This window comes from Contarinia nasturtii, unplaced genomic scaffold (assembly GCF_009176525.2).
Source record: "Contarinia nasturtii isolate CC-2019 unplaced genomic scaffold, AAFC_CNas_1.1 Cnas_scaffold_2678, whole genome shotgun sequence".
Taxonomy (NCBI): Eukaryota; Metazoa; Arthropoda; class Insecta; order Diptera; family Cecidomyiidae; genus Contarinia; species Contarinia nasturtii.
This window is the reverse complement of record NW_022199997.1, coordinates 2,007,615-2,023,484: the sequence shown is the minus strand read 5'-3', so window position 1 is coordinate 2,023,484 and position 15,870 is coordinate 2,007,615. Positions and strand designations below refer to the sequence as shown.

Below are 15,870 nucleotides of genomic sequence, written 5' to 3'. Positions count from 1 at the left end.
GAAGAAAAAGAAGGAGAAAGAAAAAGTTAGCTAAAATCTATAGAGCCATATTTCTATCGGCGAAAATGGATTTTTTTCGAATGTTATTTAACTGAGCGCCACATCCAAATTAAATTCATTTTTAACATTTGATAAAATAATACTTACCTACAGATAAATCTGTACTGAACTGTGTACAATTACACATTTAGACAATGTGTACTATACACAATCACCAAAGCCACAAAATACAAGCTTTGCTACTAACTACCAGAGTTATTATATTTTTTCTTTTTGATTTCGACGCTGCTTAATCATTGATCTGGAACAACGTTTGCATTGGCTCTTCTGCGTGCTGGTTGTCTTCTACGCAATGGTGGTCTTGGAGGTGCTGGTGCTCTGACATACGAGTTGTGCATTTCCAAATTGAATATGTAACAAAGACCTGTAATTAATAAGAGGCAATTTAAATTATTGGAAAATATACCAAATAAATTACAGTGTTTACCTTTGTACATGATGCATCTAGCCGCAACAATGTCTCGATGCCAAACGGTGCAAAATCGTTTTTGATGTTGCTGTTGTTGTTGTTGTTCCGGATATTTATCAGCGTCGCCTCCCATTTGAATTGCATTCACAGGGTTTAGTAGCCAGTTTTTCAGAAAGTACATTTTCTTTGACTCTAATCGCCCTGGTTGAAATTCTGCTGGTTGATTTGCTGGATCCATGATGCCTCTTGCGATCAATTTCTTCACGCAGCTATCTTTCTTTTTGCGTCGTTGACTCTTCTTCGTCACAATTAGCCGTGGTAGTGAGATATACGGTTCTATTTCTTGTGGTATTGGTGCATCGCGAGTACAGTTACGGCACACTTTGAATCGATATTTTTGTGTTTGAATCGGGAATTTCTTCTGGCAATTCGCACAGTGTTGAGATGTGAAATCTTCATTCACTTTGTGTACATCTGAATGGCCAAGTTTTTTAATGCTGCATTGAAGATGCCGTGTACCTGGGCATCGTTTTCCCTTTTTTATGCCAATTGGTGAATTGGGTGCCATATCCACTGCTCCGATGTTTATAAGCGATGGCTCATTCTTTGTTATTACTTTCGCCAGCCAATCTTTCTCACCTTGTGACCCGATGTATTTGTCAAACGAAAGCCGTGCATAACGTCGCCGAGCATATGCAGCCACTGCATCTTTCACCATGGTTAATCGATGCCTGACGTAATTTCTCCATCGGATTCCTCGCGGTGATGGTATCGATGGATAGCTTTCACGGTCCAATTGCTCTCGTTGCGTGAATCTGGCAGTCATACGCTTTCCCATTTTGTCTCTGACTTTTTGTCCGGCACCCCAATGATATGACTTCGAAGATATCTTGAAATTCTCCTTTAACAAAAAAATTTAAAAATGAGCATTGATTTTTGTAGAAAACATTTTATTTAAATATAAACTCACCTCAGTGCGATCTTCAATATTCCGACGAATTCCGGCTAAGTATGTTTTCATACCGGGATCAATTGCGACGATGTATTTATACTCATTGTTCTCGAGTTTTTGCTTGATTCTTTGTCGATGCAGCTCCGTATTCTCGATCTCAGGCTTTGGTGTTCTGTACAATACCGACGCGGAAACGCTATCGCAGACTATCATATGATGAAACTGTTGGTTCGGTTTCTTGATCTCGTTGATTTTGTCCATGTTGAACAAAATGGCCCATGCTTCATCTTCGTTCTCCTTGTAATAGTTACGGCTATACATATTATGCCCTCCATGATCATTGTTAAATATCTTCGGCACAACTTTCCATTGGGCCAGCAGGCTCATCAAATCATCTTGATCGAATTTAATGTGTTTCAACTTCGAGTCACATATCGGTATGACGGTGAAATTTCTTATTTTTGGTGGCAATGGCTTGGATGGTTTGCAATAAAAAAGCGGATGGCGTTGGTGTCGTAGCCATAATTGCACAAGATCGTGATGCTCTTCCAAAAATATACTTATTTCACGTTGAATGAAGATGAAAAACCACAACGATTCAAACCACTTTTTCTCGATGTATTCAATCATTGACAAATATTCGCGAAATGATGGTAAACAGCGTACGGCGACTTGTTCATACAACTCATTCATTTTGTTCGTTCGGTGTTGATCGCCTCCGGTACAATCTTGATTGAACATAAGATTGTTCTTTGCATTTCTTATGTCAATGCCATCAAATTTTATGAGCCGATTAGGGTCTTCGTTCAATTGATAGCGAATCATTTGCAAGAAGCTCTCCAATATATTATCTAAATGCGTTGTCAAATTTGTCGTAACATTTGTCAAATATTGTTGATTCAAGTATTCAAATGCGTTGCCCATTTGGTACCTACTTGGCCATTCAAATTGATCATCGGCAATCATTTCAAGGAATCCACGTGGTATTTTCGGTTGTTTTGGATTTTCCAAATTTTCTCGTGATACGGCGGCGAAACACTCACGTATAACATTTTTTCCATCACTGTCAATGAAATATTGCCGATCATCGTTATCTGCTGCAAGGTTGACAACATATAAAAACAATGTCGAACCTAGGTAGCATATTACTGTACCATTGTAGCATTTATGGAAAAAATGCTGTGTTAGCGCTTCCGAATATTCAGACTTGAATACCGAAGGCGCTGACAGTTTTATCGATCGCAACTCTTCATTGTCGTTCAATTTTGCCGTATTTTTCTTAAAGGCTGAATTTATTTTTGCACGTCTCCTCTTCATTGTAATGAAAATTAAATCTGTTCAGAAAAAAAACACGAAAAAATTGTCAAATTCATGGCACACAGTCCATTGATCACTTCAAAAAAAAAATCAAGAAAAATGGTTCGTTTTTGAGTACTTACCAACAACACTGTCACATTCACTGCAAAATGACAAAAAGCGCGTTCGAAAATGTTGTATTCACGATGCAATGGTCGACAATTGGAACACAAGGCTAGCGAGAGAGATTAAATAATTGCATAAATTTAATTAAAACACTTTTTCATTTGAAAAATATATATACAAATATAGAGCGGTCAAAGAGACGCTTACTGCTGTGAAATTCTTTACTAAACTGTGGAATCACCTCAAAAATGCACCCGAATTTATAGGGAATTATTGTTGAATCGACAAAAGTAAACGTTTATTAAAAATGGCCGATGATCAAAATCGAAATGTAAATCACCGTATGAAAATATTATTTGTAAAATAGCATAACAGCACTCTTGGTTTGAAGCACAATCTTGAAAATGAACAGAAACTGTTTTTCAAACGTTTTGATATGAAAATGAGATTTTATTTGTGTTGTCGAAGAAAACGATTTATTTAGTTACTTTCATTTCACCATCAGAATATATTGTGTTCTGATTTACAAAACAACTCCTTCTGAAATGTTACGATTGAAACTAATCAACACAATGCACCGTACACATTTGAAGTAACAATCAAAATGAACGTCGGCGAGAAATGTCAAATTATAAACAAAGAGAGATGTGTGATTTTCGGTTGAAATTCGAATTTTGCTGACACAAGCAAATTAAGAAAAATCTGACTGAATACACAGAGTGATACATAATGTATATGTAGACAGAAATGCATATGAATAATCAATACGTTGTATCAAATGCTGTTATTGCTTACGAAGCATACTGTTAATCAACGAACACACATAGCTATCACACGGAGTCTGTCGAAACGTTTTATGTAAACACAATCGAAAAGAGAAATGTTTATGTATGCGATGCGATTATTGTTTATAAAAATGCTTTAAACTTCAACTCCGACATCAAGTCTCACACCAGTAAATAAAACAAATGGAAATATTCTATTGAAATATATTACTCTTTTGCATACAATTTTCTTTCAAAAATTACCACTAAACTGGGCCAAAACATTACATTTTTCAACGTTAAAATGAATAAAAAAACATTACATTTTTGTTTGTTGGGAGATGTGTTTATAGATATATCTATAGATGAGAACCATGGAAGACTATGTTATCTATTTAAAAGGCATCTATCTATATTCGAATCGTTGCGGCGAAAGAGTAGCTCTTATTTTTCTCCAAATAATACTGCAACATAAAGTTTTTTATGAATAGTTTATTTGTTGTATTACAACAAATAAACCGTGTGAAAAAAATTTCATGTTGCAGTATTATTTGGAGAAAAATAAGAGCTACTTTTTCTCCGCAACGATTCATATATAGGTGAGGATCACGCAAAAATACAAATTATTTTTTTGGAAATAAAAATATACAGAGAAAATGGCTGGTGCCTATGCTTGTAAACAAATAAATGATACATAAAAATCGAAATTTCCCTATAGGCTACTTTGTTTCTCATCCGTAGATTTATGCATATTGTACGTAAAATGTAAAAATTTGCGTGTTTTCATCGAAAGAAAACAATCTTACTAACAGGGTTTTTCATAGATACGTATCTATCTCAGTAGTGTGCGGAGGGGGGGGGGTGGGGGGGGGTTTACCCCCCCCTGTGATTTGGATGAGAATTTATTTTTCGTGAAATTTATTCGAAATTGCTAGGGTTTTTGATTCAAAAAGTGAAGACCCTTTTTTTTTTTTTTTTTTTAGCTCATCAATGTAGAAAATTGAAGAAAATTCTTTCAATTTGCTAGGGTTTTTGGCTCCGAGAGATTTTTTTCCGATTTGCTAAGGTTTTTCGCGGAGAAAATTCTTTCGATTTGCTAGGGATTTTCGCCTCAAAAAGTGACTTCCAAAAAAAAAAAAAAAAAAAAACGAAAATTTGTCTAATTTGCTAGAGAATTTTTTGTTTTTGGAAAATCACCCCCCCCTGAAAAATTTTCCTCGCACACTACTGATCTATCTATATCTATAAAAGATATCGTAGATAGATAAAATCTAATATCTATCTAACTGCTATATTAATAATTTAGATACGCCTCATATCTATCTATCTTTACCGAAAAATATCATCAGAAAAAAGATAGATACATATATACAAATATTTCAAGTAAGTTACTAACAAATTAATCCCCTGACTAACAACTCGAAATCCAAAAGCATTCAGTATCGTTAAAACTTCGCCGAGAAAGCAATAAATTTGTGTGTCTTATCAATATTATTTTTTTTTGCTATTTTCCTCTTGGCTTAATGGATTTTGGACAAAATATGTGGGTCACTTGTTGGTTTCCACTAATACTGGGTAAAAAGCGTGCAAAATAATCTCAAAATCTTAATCGATATAATAAAATTAGTTTTGTTTCTGTTATTCAATTAAAGTTGTGGTTTTTTTTGTTGGCAATTGTGGTGCGAGATTGTCTACTGAACAAACAAAACTTATTTTCTTCTATGGACCCAATTACTTTGACCATCGAATTTATGATTTCAACAAATTGGACGAAATTGTTGAGCATGAAATGTATAACGCCAGTCAAACAACCGTTTTGTATATACATGGATATCTTGAGTCACCCGATAGCGACAGCGTGCATTTAATAGTCAACGCATATCATGCACGCAAAGAACACAATCTAATTGTCCTCGATTGGTCTGATGCAGCATTTGGAGACTATTTCATACAAGCCGTACCAAATTCGGTCACGGTATTTCAACTGATGCATCTTTTGATATTTCTTTTATCTATTTGTGTAATTTCATTTTTGCTTAGTTGGGTAACATTTTTGCAACGGTGGTGTTGAGTGCATTTAAAAAAGGATTGGATAGAGAAAAGTTTCATGTTGTTGGTCATTCGCTTGGCGCTCAACTTGCGGAAGTGATGGGTCGCAAGATGTTTTTAAAATCGAATCAATTTCAAAAATTAAAAAGGTTACAAAAAATCACATTAAATCTAACGTCGATACAATGAAAATTATCATTTGATCATTCTTTATATAATTTTAAACTTTTTTCAGAATAACCGGTTTAGGTATGGTCAGTTAGCGTGAAATAGACCAAACTTGATGCATAATACAGTGTTTTTGTAATCATTTAGATCCTGCCAATCCTCCTTTTTTTCCAAATATTCTATTGGACCATCTAAGTCATTCGGATGCTGAATTTGTTGTATGTTTTTGCCAATTGATTGAACCATAATTCAATTTAACCTTTTCCGGTCATAGGATATAATACACTCTGATGCTGGACTCTACGGCCAACCCATTTCGACCGGTACAATTGACTTTTGGCCAAATGATGGAATGACTTTGCAACCGGTAAGTTATAATACGCCGAACCAAACATAAACGGTGGAAGTTGAAAAGTTCAAAAACTGATTTGGCTTTTTATTATGTTAAGGGCTGTCCCTTTAGGCTTGGCATTCCTCTTAGCGTTAATGGTAAATGAAAATAATCTTGGCATTGTTAAATTTCATAATATTTCTTGCATTTCCAATATTTTTAGATTTGTGTAGTCATCAACGATCAGTTAAATATTATGCTGAAAGTGTTGCCTTACCAAAGGGAACCACATTTCATGCTGTATCGGCAAAAAGCTGGTCACGTTTTAAAGTTGACGACACAAATTCTTCAAATGTCGTGAACATGGGAATTGATTGTTCTACCAAGTATTCAATGCTTTTCGTTGCAATTCAAACGTTTTCTTTTTTCAATTATTCAATTGATTTTTAATTTTAGCGCTTATGGAGATTATTATTTACAAACGAACGGTGAACCACCATTTTCACGAGGCATAAACGGACTTCGATATTTGAATTGACCTACGAACTGATGTTAAATGATATCGCACAGAATATAATTAGTTTCTTTATTTCAAAATGTGTAGTTTAATTAATAAGAAACACACTTGAGACTATAGATAATACGTCGAGTTTCTTTGATGGAAAATTAAACCTTTTGTTGGTCATCAAATACATTCAAAAGTGTTCACATTTGTATTTTGTCACTGTATGTGCGTTAAAAAATTGTTAACACGATAACTTTCAAACAAGAAAAGTAATTCAAAATCTGACTTCACAGGATGATTGAAGGTGCCGAGGAATAGAAACCATTAGATTTTGAGCGACTTTGGTTGATACAGTGAAGTGTCATGTCTGGTGTGATGCCCATGGCCATCCATGGGAAAAATTCAATTTTTCTTCCAAAAGTGATATTTAATGTATTCTTAAACACTCAAAAATATGTATTGGGAGGTTTTTGGGTACGAATTGAAAAATTTATCAGAAATTATTGGTATCGCAAAACTTATATCAGATTCAGTTTTCTCATGAATTAATATTTACGGTAAAAGATATGTAATCTTACATCCAGATATTAGGTTTGAGCTATGGATATAGCGGCTGCTATTTCATAGCCGCTATTCATAGGCGCTATTGATCTCGTTTTATTGCATTTATGCATATTGTGCGTTATTTTCTACATCTCTCTCGTACTCACATTCAAATGTACAAAAGAATAGTAGGCTATGATATTCCTACTCGGTGTTACACACAGCACACGAATTAAATAGCGCCTATGAATAGCACCTATAAAATAGCAGCCGCTATATGCATAGCTCGAGCCTAATGTCTGCTTACATCCTTAAGATGAACTTTTCCGCACTGTGATCCACAACATTCATTTAGGACATTTTATTTTCTTTGTAATTTGACTTTGTTGATATAAATGAATGACATAATTGTATTACAATCAAAATATATGATAGAAACCAAAAACTTTCATTAAAAAAAAACGAAATAGTAAGTCCCAGATTAGAAGCAACAGTTTAAATAATACGATAGACGCTTAGCTGAATTAACCACAAGTTTAAAAATTTAATCATATTAAAGCTCACGCTCCGAAAAAAATGTGCACGAAATACAACAGATGGCGCATAGCAATGTTTCTTAATGAACTTTTACCTGATTTTTCAAATCATAGTCAAAATAATTGCGTTTGAAGGTAAAGTATTATTGTTATAAATTCACGAAAAAACGTTGGTATAAATAAAATGATATTTTGAATATTTCAATGATTCTTCCTAATTTATAGACGGCGATTTTATTCACATTACAAAGAAAAATTATTTTTGCCAATGTCTTCAATCATTTGGCGCTCAAATGGCGACCTATGAAGTACCTTTCAGTTAAGTTTGATTGGCTAATAAGCTATATAACGTTGGAGAGAGAGAACATTCAGATCTATCATTTAGAAAAGTGTGATCAAAGTCATGGGTTGCTTACAATGAGACTCGAATGCCGACTTTTCCTACAATTTTTCATCCAAATGGCCGAATCCATATATATCATACTATTCTTAAGCTTAATGAAATCAACTACGTCCGAACTTAAACCAATAGAGTTTATTATTAAAAACATTTCCAAAATGAACCCACAAAGTAAAACGAAATAGTGCGTCACCGTTTATATTTCCTCACATTTTTTTCTCCTTTCCATACGTGCATCGCATCACGTAGTTCATTGAAACAAATGCTTTAGTTTTGTTTCTTAAGAAATCTTTAGATAAACAACTCAAATTTCTAACGATTTATGATCTGTAATCAAGTCATAGCCTGTTGTGCTCAAGAAAGTCGAGAATAAAAAGTCTCACGATCAAAATCATTGAAAACCATATGATTATCTGCTGATATCAAATAATTTACCAAAAATCTTATATTTCCTATAGATTGAAATTGTTCCTTTTGTGTTTTGTTTGTTTAGCAACGCTCAACTTATTTATGACAATTTATGATATCAATATATATTTAAGAATTGGATATTTATTCACTGTTTATTATAACAGTTGCTCCACTGAATTTGCTTCGAAAAAAAGCAGTCTTATTAACTTTTCCCCGACTGTCAGCTCCATACCCGAAGTGTCTTAACCACTTTGATTTTGTTGTGTGTTTTTTTTTTTCAGCTTATCATTACTTCATTTTAAACAGAATATGTTGGGAATTTGGTGGTTGCAACTTATACTGGGTATAAAAAAGCGTGCAAAATAATCGGAAAATTTCATTAATAAAAGTAGTTTTCTCTGTTATTTAATTACAGTTGTGGTTTGTTTCATTAGCAACGGTGATTCCATATATTCTCCTAACCAAATAAAACTAATTTTCTTCTATAGACCTACCTACTTGAACAATCGAGTTTACAATTTGAACGAATTTGAAGCAATTATGCAACATCCAGTGTATGACATCAGTAAAACGAGTGTAGTAAACAGTACAGTGCGCATAATAGTCAACGCTTATAATGCACGCAAAGAACACAATTTAATTGTCCTCGATTGGTTAGCTGCAGCGACTGGAAACTATTATACAAAGTCTCAGGACATATCGTACATGGATCAATAACAATTTGCATTTATAGGATATAATACATTCCGATGCTGTAGGAGGATATGGTCAATCAATTTCGACAGGAACAGTTGACTTTTGGCCTAATAATGGACGGATGCAACCGTTAATAAAAAAAAAAACAGAAAACAGCACAAAACTGATTTTAATATGATAACTTTATTACCTCAAGGGCTGTTCACTGATCTCTGGGCTGAATGGTAAATGTATTAAGAACCATGTCCCGTTTTGTGTTGTGTCACGAACATTATTGGGACCTATACGTGTTTATAGAATTTAACGTGAATATTCAAAATAAAAGGGTTTTATGTCCCCCATCGTATGCTTGGATGTGGACCCTAATTTGGTACATAAAATCCTTTTATTATTGATAAAAACTGCGCATATATACATATGGAAAGATTTAATGTTGCCAATGATCTACTTACCAATGAACTCTAACACGAGAATCGCATAAATGTTGTGAAAAAAGACTTACCATTTTAAAAAGCAGAAAATGCTCCAACGACAATTAGTCTTGATAATAAAAGAAACATGCTTATGGTAATTTGTCATGGTTTCATACTTTATTTTCCATTTCTGATTCAATTGAACTGACTTGAATTTGACTACACACAGGAAACAGATAAACCATTTCGTTATCGGCAGTTAATTCATCATTTTTCCATGATAAGTTGTTGAAAATGAAATTTGCGACTGAACAATTTACTTTTTCTTTTATTCTTGCCATTTCTAACGATTAATAGATTACAATCAATAATTTTATGTGATCTTATTGCAATAATTTCATGAGACTTCAATTCGTAATAAACGCAACATGATAATGAGAAATAATTGTTTGTCTTCAACGTTTTCAATACATAATGTTAGTTTGTCATGGCTTAAAATATGTCGATTTTAAATAATTTAAAGATATTTTGGTTCGATAACTTTGAAATAAATAAATATTAGTGATGATTTTTGTATTCGGTGCCAAAAGCAACTAAAATGAATTTTTACACTTTATCAAAGAATCATGTATTGAGAATTTATCAAGTTTTCATTCAAGTAAATGATTTATTACAATATTAATCGTGCTTCCGAAATAAATGGTCGACGACCGAAAATGATCACTGTGAAAATATATTTTATAATTCAACATATTTAATAACATACCCAATAAAATTCAAACGATAGGCGTATATTCACCAATATAATGTGACTTGATGCACCGAGACATGCGCAAATCTTTTGGAGGTCAATGAATGACAAATTTATTTCGGGTGAAAAATTTCTGTGCTTTGAATATATTATACATAAATGTGTTACGAAGTACGGTACAACAAGAACGATGTTTTTTTTTTCGAACATTTGGGATGACACATAAGAGACTGCTCAAAATTCAAATGAATAAACATTTTATTGCACATTTTCCACAAAGAGAACGATTTTTTTTGCTATCGTCAGTATTTTGGTAGTAAAAAGGTGTATGAAATGGTTATTGATTTCTGAGCAGGCCGATCTATCAATAAATGAAGGTGAATATGATGAATAAAATTTAAAACTGTAAGTGATAAATCGTGATCGTGTGCATTACATGTGGTTCTGTTTGTTATTATATACTTTATGAATTATGATTCGACCGGATAATGGTGTTCTTTTGAGAAAGTTTAAAATATTCGTTAATAAATTTGGCAAAATAGTCGGCAGCCAAAGATGACATCGGTTTAAATTGTTGTTGATGCGGTTGCGGTTGGTTTGTTTTTTTCGTATTGTAGTATAAAGATAAGGATTTTACCATGAACTACACTAAATTATTAATATCTCTACAATAAAATAGCATTGCAATGTCAATATCATATTCAAATATGAGCTATGAAATGAGTTTTCATTATATATTTTTGTCTCGCCATTTTCTCCATCATAAATATCATATGAATTGTTCTAAATTCCCCTCTATTGTTTACATTCGGTTAAGTTTCGTTCTATTGAATTTGAATTATGATTGATTATTATTTTCTATCAAGATTATTTCTCTTTGTGAATAAAAATTGGCTAAAAGTGGTGTTAGTTCTCACTTGAATTTCGATTTCAAAGCATTCTGATAGTATTATGCAAGCATGCACTTCCTTTCATTTTATGACAACAAGTTATTTGCCATTCATAGTTTACTATCTCTTTTTGATTACACCATATCTTTGGGATTACTAAATTCAATTGATTTTTTTGCACATTTTTTTCTTCAATATGGTGACCGTGCTGTATTTAAACGAGCATCAATGAAACTTGAAAATCCGATTTCGATGCGTTTACAATGATAAAAAAAACGTCAAATGAATGTGCAAAAATGTGATTGCCGACATTGGCTGAGTTTTTGAATTAATGCAAAATACTTTCCGAAAATGTTATTCATTACATTCAGTACATATAGTGAATAGGATTGTGTTGAATAATGTCAAATGCACGGTTTCCGCATGATATTGTCATGCATGAATAAATACTTTTTTTGTTAAATTGATTGAATTGGCACTACGTGGTTACATTCATTTGTAATGATGTGTAGTTCTAGTTAATATGATATAAATTGATTTTTAAATTTTAAATAGGTAAATTTCAAAAAAAAAAGTTCTCATAATTGGTTCACAGGTTTGTTTTTTTTTTATTTTTGGCAAGGGTGTTTTTTTCTCCTCCTATGTTATATGCTAATGTTGGTGACTTAGTTTCAAGAACATGCATCAAAATATGGATTTTGTGTCTCCATAAAAATTATCACGATTATACAAAAATGAGGGAAAAAGTTTAAATGTTTTTTTTTTCTTTTAAAATGTGTCAAAAATTCTATTGACGGCTCGATCCGTCCATTGTTGGCGTTTCACTATTTTGAAAAAAGCAAAAATGAAACGAATTTAAGCGATTTAAAAATGGTCGATTTCAGTTTCGTTCCATTGTTTGGTTTGGCGCTATAGGATGTCGGTTTCATAAACTTGCTTGGTTGTTGTTTGAGCTGCCTGTTGCTGTTGATTTCTATCGTTTTTCTCGGCCTCAACAATGGTAACATCAACATTAAGGTTCTTCATTGAACCGCTTACAGCCATATTCAAGCCCATTTTCTGTGGCAAATTCGATTCGCTGCCAGTCTTTTTCAACGGATCATTTGTTGGTATCGGACCACTTTTATTTATTTGCTGTAATCGTGCATATTGTTCTTGTAATTGCTTTTGTTTTTTCAACAATTCTTGATGGCGATATTCCAGGGCTGCTTGTCGCTCTTGTGAATTCGACGATTCGTTTCCACTTGAATTGCCACCATCGCCGTTGCCATTGTTTTGATCATTTTCGCAAACGATTGGCATATTGTATGCAACACTTGGACTAGTTGGACTGGCCAATGGGCTGCGGCTACTACTTGTTCGTGGGGGTGGCGGGGGTGGTGCCCGTTTGTTTATGACTTTTGACATTAGTTCGGCATTTCGTTCGGGCACCGGAGGTTTACCCGGAACCGAACGTAGTTTTTGCTGCGGTGGACTGGTATCGGTGTCAGATCCGCTTGGATACGAATGTAATCGACGTAAACTTGATGTATTATTGTTTGGCGGTGCTAGTTCGTTGGTTGAATAAATTGTTGCTTGTGATATTTGTGTTGTCACTGTGTTGTTAATTGGTTGTGCCAAATTTTGAGAACTGTCATCGGTAGAAGTTGAATCGTCAGGACGCGACTACAACGAAATTGAACGAGATTATGATGATTCTGAAATTTAATTTATAGAGTTTTAAAAGCGCACCTCATTCATTCCAACCGATGGCTTTGAAAATGTTTGCAATTCGTCTAGCAGGGCATCGAGTGCGTTTTCTGGAGCGATTCCTGCGCTGAGAGGGACCGACCCCATCCGTTGGATTGTGCTTGGCTATCAATTAAATAACACAGTTAGATTTTATAAATTTATTCGTCGTTTTTGTTTACATTTAGGACAAAAAAAATGCATTTATGCATTTTCATTGCAAATACAAATGTAACTGTTCAAATAGTGATTCATTTCAAAATACAAATGTGTTTGCTTCAATTTGTTTCTATAAATTGATATTGTATAGTTAAATGAAAGGAAATAAAAGTTAATAATAGTTGTATGCATTTAGTCATGCAAAATGTTGTTAATATCTAATTTTGAGCGAAAATTGTTTCTACAATGCGTGACATTTGTATAGTTATCAAACTAGTGCAAACTAGGGGTAAATTGTGAGGAATATTACATGCAATTTGCAACCGATATTGTAAAAAGTTTTGACAAAAGAAAAGAAAAACTCAGAAGAAACGATTAACACATGCCAAGAGATCATTTACGGTTTTTTTGTGTAAATTTGTAAAATGAGTCCAGCCAATTATTTTCCAAAAACAAAAAATCGTTTAAAAATAAACTGAAGAAAACTCCCATAGTAAGGTCCAATCAAAATACGAATATGATTCGGATCAAAAAAATTATCGATTTTTGAGGGTTCAAATAGGTTCCAATTTTGTCAATTGATTTTTACAATTTAATGGGCTTAAACCAAGTGCGAGATTTTATTGTGTTGGCAAAAACTTGTGCAATTATTTCATATTTATATGCAAAGTAATTTGATGTGATCACTAAATAAAAACCAAGAATATTTGCTACGTTTTTTCCCCCGTCAATTGCTTATTGATAAATTGAACTTCGATTACACTCTGAAGTTAGCTTTTTCGAAGGTTTCTACACCTTATTCTCAGAAACAAACAAAAATTATAACCAACATCTAATGTTTATTGTGATATCATTAAATAAGTTTCACGCGATATTGGCAGTGCAGTTGAAGTGCATTTGGCCATAATATCGACAAAAGACCTGCAAAAGAAAATCAAGCAACCTAAAAGTCGATTTGATGAACCTAAAACGGAATTCAAATGAATATATAGATATAAATATAACTGGACAAAAAGATGATTAAGCCCATTTCCAATGTACCTTACTATAGGGGGAATCGCTAATGATTCGAACGAACAAATAGAAACATTAATTCCAAATACACATTTTTAGATTTCTTAAAAACAAATTCCAACCGACAGAAAACCAAATCAAATCAAACCGAATGAAATAGTATGGAAACGGAAAACACATTCATCGTTCATCATCTATTGACACATAAATTAGAGAGATAGAGCGAGCGAGACGCGCAATCAAACGAAACAACTTATTTCTCTAGATGAATGAGAAAAAACAAAAAAACAAAACAAAATTAAAACGAAAACAGACAAAATATCTTAGCCGTAACATTTGTTGCACCACACATTCAAAAAACAAAACCTATGAAATCGATATCAAATATATAAAAATACGAATTGAAAATTGCATTAAAATGGAAACAGAGACAAAATAAATGAAACGAGAATCGGAAAAAAGATAAATGATTAACTTTTGCATTTTTGGTTGTTGTTGTTTTAGGCAAAAAAAATTTACTTTTCTTTTATATAATAGGGGTTTCGTTCCAATTTGAATTTGAGAGAGAGTGTGTGTGTTTGTGTGTGTATGTGTGAAAGTGTGAGAAAGAGAAAAAAGAGAAGGTTACAATCAGGAGCCAATTCATAAATCAAAATTTTATTGAATTAATTTTTTGTTTATTTTAATTTATTTTGCATTGTGCTATATTTTATATTTCATGAAAAACATCAATGCGCCAATTGTTTTGAACCAAGGAGAGGATTTCTGGGGGGTGAAAAAAAATGCGAACAAACAAACATAAAATTTAACAGAAATTCACCGAAAATCCGTCAAAAATTATTCACTTCAATTCTATAAACAATGTTGTGTGCAATTTTGGATGGATTTCCGGCTACTAACACTTCACCCCAAAAGTGAACAACCCTTTTTATAATGAAAATAAACAAAAGTGAAAACGCCCAGATGAAAACATGATTTACCAATGAAAAGTGTGAAAACAATTAGAATATATATCGAGAAAAAACAAAGAAGAAACATTGATGATTCCATATTTTCTCTAAACGAACATATAGTTGAAATGAATTGAAAAGAATGAGTGAGCACTTATAATTGAATATTTTGTTAGTTTTCAAACAAAAACTAAACACAGTGACTGAACCGAAAAATAAAGAATGTTCAAAATGGAAATAAAATTAGAGAATCAATTGCCTTTTTTGCATGTGGTTGAACCGAAAAACGATTTTTTGTTTGTTTGTTTAAATGTTTTTTTTTTAAATTAAGATATGCTTGTTTATGGTCTTTGTAGTTAATCATTTTTGCAATTTCAAGAATTGGAAAAAAATCGGAACATAGAAATTACTCGGTTATTGCCTCTCGGAAGTGTGAGCTCCATCGCCAGTTGAACTATACGAAAAATTAAGCGTACACGCACCAAAGAAAAGGAAAGAAAGAAAATTTGGTGTTGAGATAATATTCGGTTGTTTTTTTTTTTGCTTACACTCAATAAAATTGGTGATAAATAGGTTTTTTTGTTTTGTTTGATTTAATTGTACGATCGTAGTAGCATTCTCTTATCTGATCAAATCAGCCCATTCATTTGTCTATAGTCAACGATTTTGTTTTCAATTACGCGAATACACAGGAAAAGAAACATTTTAATAGTACATTT

General features: G+C 32.9%; 3 protein-coding genes across 15 annotated transcripts in view; 1 reads left to right on the top strand and 2 right to left on the bottom strand.

Annotated features, from left to right (window-relative positions):
* Positions 1 to 293: 293 nt before the first annotated feature.
* LOC116348935 lies at positions 294 to 3,447 on the bottom strand. The gene is made up of 6 exons (XM_031780159.1): positions 3,051 to 3,447; positions 2,861 to 2,952; positions 2,357 to 2,755; positions 1,440 to 2,272; positions 488 to 1,370; positions 294 to 424 (listed from the first exon to the last, which is right to left on the bottom strand). The coding sequence occupies exons 3-6, from the start codon at positions 2,736 to 2,738 to the stop codon at positions 294 to 296; spliced, it is 2,229 nt and encodes a 742-aa protein (XP_031636019.1). The 5' UTR covers positions 2,739 to 2,755; positions 2,861 to 2,952; positions 3,051 to 3,447.
* Positions 3,448 to 5,031: 1,584 nt separating this feature from the next.
* LOC116348866 (phospholipase A1-like) lies at positions 5,032 to 6,854 on the top strand. Of its 2 annotated transcripts, XM_031780045.1 has the most exons (9): positions 5,032 to 5,182; positions 5,260 to 5,582; positions 5,648 to 5,805; positions 5,892 to 5,905; positions 5,972 to 6,042; positions 6,099 to 6,191; positions 6,274 to 6,313; positions 6,379 to 6,541; positions 6,612 to 6,854. In XM_031780045.1, the coding sequence occupies exons 1-9, from the start codon at positions 5,131 to 5,133 to the stop codon at positions 6,691 to 6,693; spliced, it is 996 nt and encodes a 331-aa protein (XP_031635905.1). In that variant the 5' UTR covers positions 5,032 to 5,130; the 3' UTR covers positions 6,694 to 6,854. The 2 variants fall into 2 exon arrangements, with proteins under 2 accessions (XP_031635905.1, XP_031635906.1); XM_031780046.1 differs by lacking the exon at positions 6,274 to 6,313 and having other exon boundaries at positions 6,612 to 6,725.
* A 2,954-nt stretch (positions 6,855 to 9,808) lies between these two features.
* Positions 9,809 to 15,870, bottom strand: part of LOC116348799 — a 62,089-nt gene continuing 56,027 nt past the window's right edge. For 11 of the 12 annotated variants that reach the window (XM_031779917.1, XM_031779925.1, XM_031779920.1 and 8 more), the window contains 2 exons: positions 13,032 to 13,154; positions 9,809 to 12,965 (listed from right to left, as the gene is read on the bottom strand). In XM_031779917.1, coding sequence (XP_031635777.1) covers positions 12,210 to 12,965; positions 13,032 to 13,154 — 879 coding nt within the window. In that variant the 3' untranslated portion in view covers positions 9,809 to 12,209. Of the gene's footprint in view, positions 12,966 to 13,031; positions 13,155 to 15,561; positions 15,606 to 15,870 lie in introns of all 12 variants that reach the window. The other variant, XM_031779929.1, reaches the window with a different exon arrangement.